Below are 3,309 nucleotides of genomic sequence, written 5' to 3'. Positions count from 1 at the left end.
AAATAAAAATAACTCAACTTGATCATTTATGTTACGATTTTAACAAATGCACATTGTTCTAGAAGGATGGCAAATTGTTATGTTGATAATACAATTTGTAAGGAAACATGCATTACATAGTGAGGTATTTCTGGGGAAACTTTTTCAAAGGAAAACACACACACACACACACACACACACGCATGTCTCTGCTGACCCACGGCGGTCTCGGAGAATCAGCAGCATCCACAACAGATCGCGCGTCTCAAAAGTGAGTGGGGAATTTACCGAACGTGGCACTTGCGAGAGTTAACATTGTACGCAATACCCGCAACCTCACACCAAATTTCAGGCCGTGTAGATAGGCAAGCATATATACAAATCATTTAGTAAGCAGAAATCCGAAATTTACCTTAACATATTAAGTTAGAGGAAGATGTGACTGAATTGATGCTTGAAGAATGCGCTTCCAGCAGCCATGATAAACAGTTGGCGGTTAAAGTTTTCTATGCACAATTTGATTTGACGAAAGTCACGAGACCTATTACTATCTCTCTATCCAATCACGTTGATGGATAAAAATACAATTAAAATAAGCATGTAGCGACCACAAACGGAGGAAAATAGTACCGATACATCACTTAAAATGTACTCAAGTAAAAGTACACAATTTTTAAACTACTCAAAAAAGTACAATTACTGATAAAAACTACTTAATTACTGTAACGTGAGTATTTGTAATTCGTTACTTCACACCCCTGGTAATGTGTAATCGTGCGTGCGCAGGTTGACGCAGCGTCATTCAGATCTCTGTTCATTCCTGTTTTTCTCAGGCTCTCTGACAGATGGACGCAAGTTCGACTCCTCCCGGGACCGGGGAAAGCCTTTCAAATTCAAAATTGGCAAACAAGAAGTCATCCGTGGTTGGGATGAAGGAGTAGCCCAGGTAACAAGACAAGACAAGTACACACAAGCTGTCTATTGTGGTTTTGATAACCAAGCCGTGTCACTTCTTTTAACCTCCATTCATTGTTTCGTACTGTACTTAATTTGGCCAAATGACCTCTCCCCCTTGTGACAGATGAGTGTGGGGCAGCGTGCCAAGCTGACTTGCACTCCGGACTTTGCTTACGGGAGCAAGGGGCACCCGGGCATCATTCCTCCCAACGCAACCCTCATATTTGACGTGGAGCTGATTGGCTTGGAGTAAAGCCCCCACATTTGGACTCAGGTTATTCCCTATTCATTCTTTCAGGGTAGGTGCAAAGTTTTCCACATTTCTCTTTTGAGTTCATTAGTTGTTGTTACTTGGTATTTAATACATTTTATGACTGCATGTCACCTAAGAAGATACTTATTTTTTTATCATTGTAGATAGTTCCTCCAGTTGCATGGATCACTTTAATAACTAAAAGTTAATCTTTAAAGGAGATTATTGTAGTCTTGGTCGTAAACGTCCTGTAGAGTTTATTTAACAGGCTCTTAGATTAAACCTGTAAAATGTATGGCCTTTGAGGAACACGGTTTAGTTGTTTAATAAACCTCTCTCTTTGTTTTCTTCCAGGTCAACCTTTTTAAGGAACATTGCTCCATGCACGTGATCCTCAAAAGGGGCTAGTGTTAATAGCGATACCACTTAGCTTAGCTCTGTTTTGCATTTGTATATTTTGTTGCCTTTTATTTCTTTTCTGCTTGACATAATCACTGGTATCCTCTCAATTATTGGATGTTCACTAAGACACCGGTTTCTTTCTTTTTTTCCCCCCTTTCCTTCTCTTTTTATATTTGATTTCTGTGTTGTAAACGCGATCACAGCAACAGGGTTGTGGCTGAGCTGGTAACAAGTACTCTGGTGGGGAAATCTGGTTAAGTATAAAACAAAACTACTTGAAAATAAATTGTTTATAAAAAGATCAAGCTGGTCTCTGATGTGTTGATTGGGGAAACTGGAATGGTTTGTTTACATGTGCGTTCTTATAATCATGTCAGATGATGATAGTTGGTCCATATTTCATAGTGTGCTGGGTAGCCCCACCCACATTGAAATCTCATTGGTTGAAATCCCACTCTGCATAACTGAATATTAAACATCAATTTTGTTCTGATTGCCTGTAATTGTCATGTCACAGCGTTTTTCTTTAAGTGAGGACAGACTAGGACACAGTGCAAGTAAAAGAAAGTCATTAGCACAACAGAAGCTTTGTCATTTTAACAAAACATTTTTATTTTATTTGAACCAAACAATCCAAATTTACAATTAGGGTTGAGTGTTGATGGGCTTTGTCTAAATACACAGTCATTTTGTAATGAGGCTCCGCAAGTCAGGATGCGTTCTTTATGTAAATGTCTATTTGAAACAGAATCTAAGTTTCCCGATAAAGCTAAGTACTAGGAATTATTGTGCTAACATGCATTTTAAGCCCTTAAAATAACCTACTGGAATACCATGATTACGGAGTTTTGTTCTTTTGTGCTACTTCAAAGTAACAGAAGACTTTGCTTTACAAATCCACCAATCAATTGCAAGTATTTTCCTAATAAAGAGTTTTCTGAAATCTGGATGCATGCAACAGTTAAAGACCCATTTGTTTTCTGAAGTGGTGCGTTATCTTGAGATTAAAAACAAGCCTATTATGACCGTAAATATATATCTTCACAATTACTGTTCTACTATTTATAAACCGTTGTTTTTCTAATGAATGAATGTTTTGACATGGGTTTCCGCTAAGTTTACGTCCTCTAGTACTATTCACCTGAGTTCCACCTGAGACGGAGTTTAAAAGAACTGAAAAATCTTACCACCCGAAGGACAGATTAATAAAGTCATCTTAGGCCATCACCTTCCATTGCTTTTATCAGTGAAATCTGGCATTTGAACAATATTTTCTACAATTCAAATAATTAAATAAGCAAATGAAGCACAGTAAAGCAGTTTCTTTTTGCTCATATTAAGAATACACAGTTTTCTTGTTATAGGATCAACGTTTTAATATCTAATGAGTTATGCATGTTTTTTAGAGATCCAAACAGCAAAGTTGCTGGATGCCTATTGCTTCTTGCAGTTACCATTTAATATTATTTTCCCTTTTAAACAATTTTGTGTCTATATTGTGAAAAGTTCTGTTTCTTATGAAATTAGATGGATTGGCACAATGGTTGCTTAGCAACAGGTATATAAAGGTTTAAAATTTGAAAGCCTAGCCCCACTAATTTGTGTGCGCTATGGACCTGAAATCTCCTCTTCTCATGAAGATCAATGCACACCAATGTCTATGTAACCTACCTGCAAAATTTACATGCAAAGTTTTTTTTGAGAACAGGCTTCACTCG

General features: G+C 37.4%; 2 protein-coding genes across 3 annotated transcripts in view; one reads left to right on the top strand and one right to left on the bottom strand.

Annotated features, from left to right (window-relative positions):
- Positions 1-1,892, top strand: part of LOC107574256 (peptidyl-prolyl cis-trans isomerase FKBP1A-like) — a 3,713-nt gene extending 1,821 nt beyond the window's left edge. The window contains exons 3-5 of one of the 2 annotated variants that reach the window (XM_016260707.1): positions 813-925; positions 1,061-1,210; positions 1,544-1,892. In XM_016260707.1, the coding sequence (XP_016116193.1) occupies positions 813-925; positions 1,061-1,189 (242 nt within the window). In that variant the 3' untranslated portion in view covers positions 1,190-1,210; positions 1,544-1,892. Of the gene's footprint in view, positions 1-812; positions 926-1,060; positions 1,236-1,543 lie in introns of both variants that reach the window. The other variant, XM_016260706.1, reaches the window with a different exon arrangement.
- Positions 1,893-3,232: 1,340 nt separating this feature from the next.
- The window catches only part of LOC107574254 (actin cytoskeleton-regulatory complex protein pan1-like), a 1,266-nt gene continuing 1,189 nt past the window's right edge, over positions 3,233-3,309 (bottom strand). The window contains exon 2 of the mRNA XM_016260705.1: positions 3,233-3,258. Coding sequence (XP_016116191.1) covers positions 3,233-3,258 — 26 coding nt within the window. The remainder of the gene's footprint in view (positions 3,259-3,309) is intronic.

The sequence above is a fragment of the Sinocyclocheilus grahami genome, unplaced genomic scaffold (genome assembly GCF_001515645.1).
Source record: "Sinocyclocheilus grahami isolate Dianchi unplaced genomic scaffold, SAMN03320097.WGS_v1.1 scaffold2162.1, whole genome shotgun sequence".
NCBI lineage: Eukaryota > Metazoa > Chordata > Actinopteri > Cypriniformes > Cyprinidae > Sinocyclocheilus > Sinocyclocheilus grahami.
The sequence above is the reverse complement of the archived record's forward strand: the minus strand, read 5'-3'. Positions and strand labels throughout refer to the sequence as shown.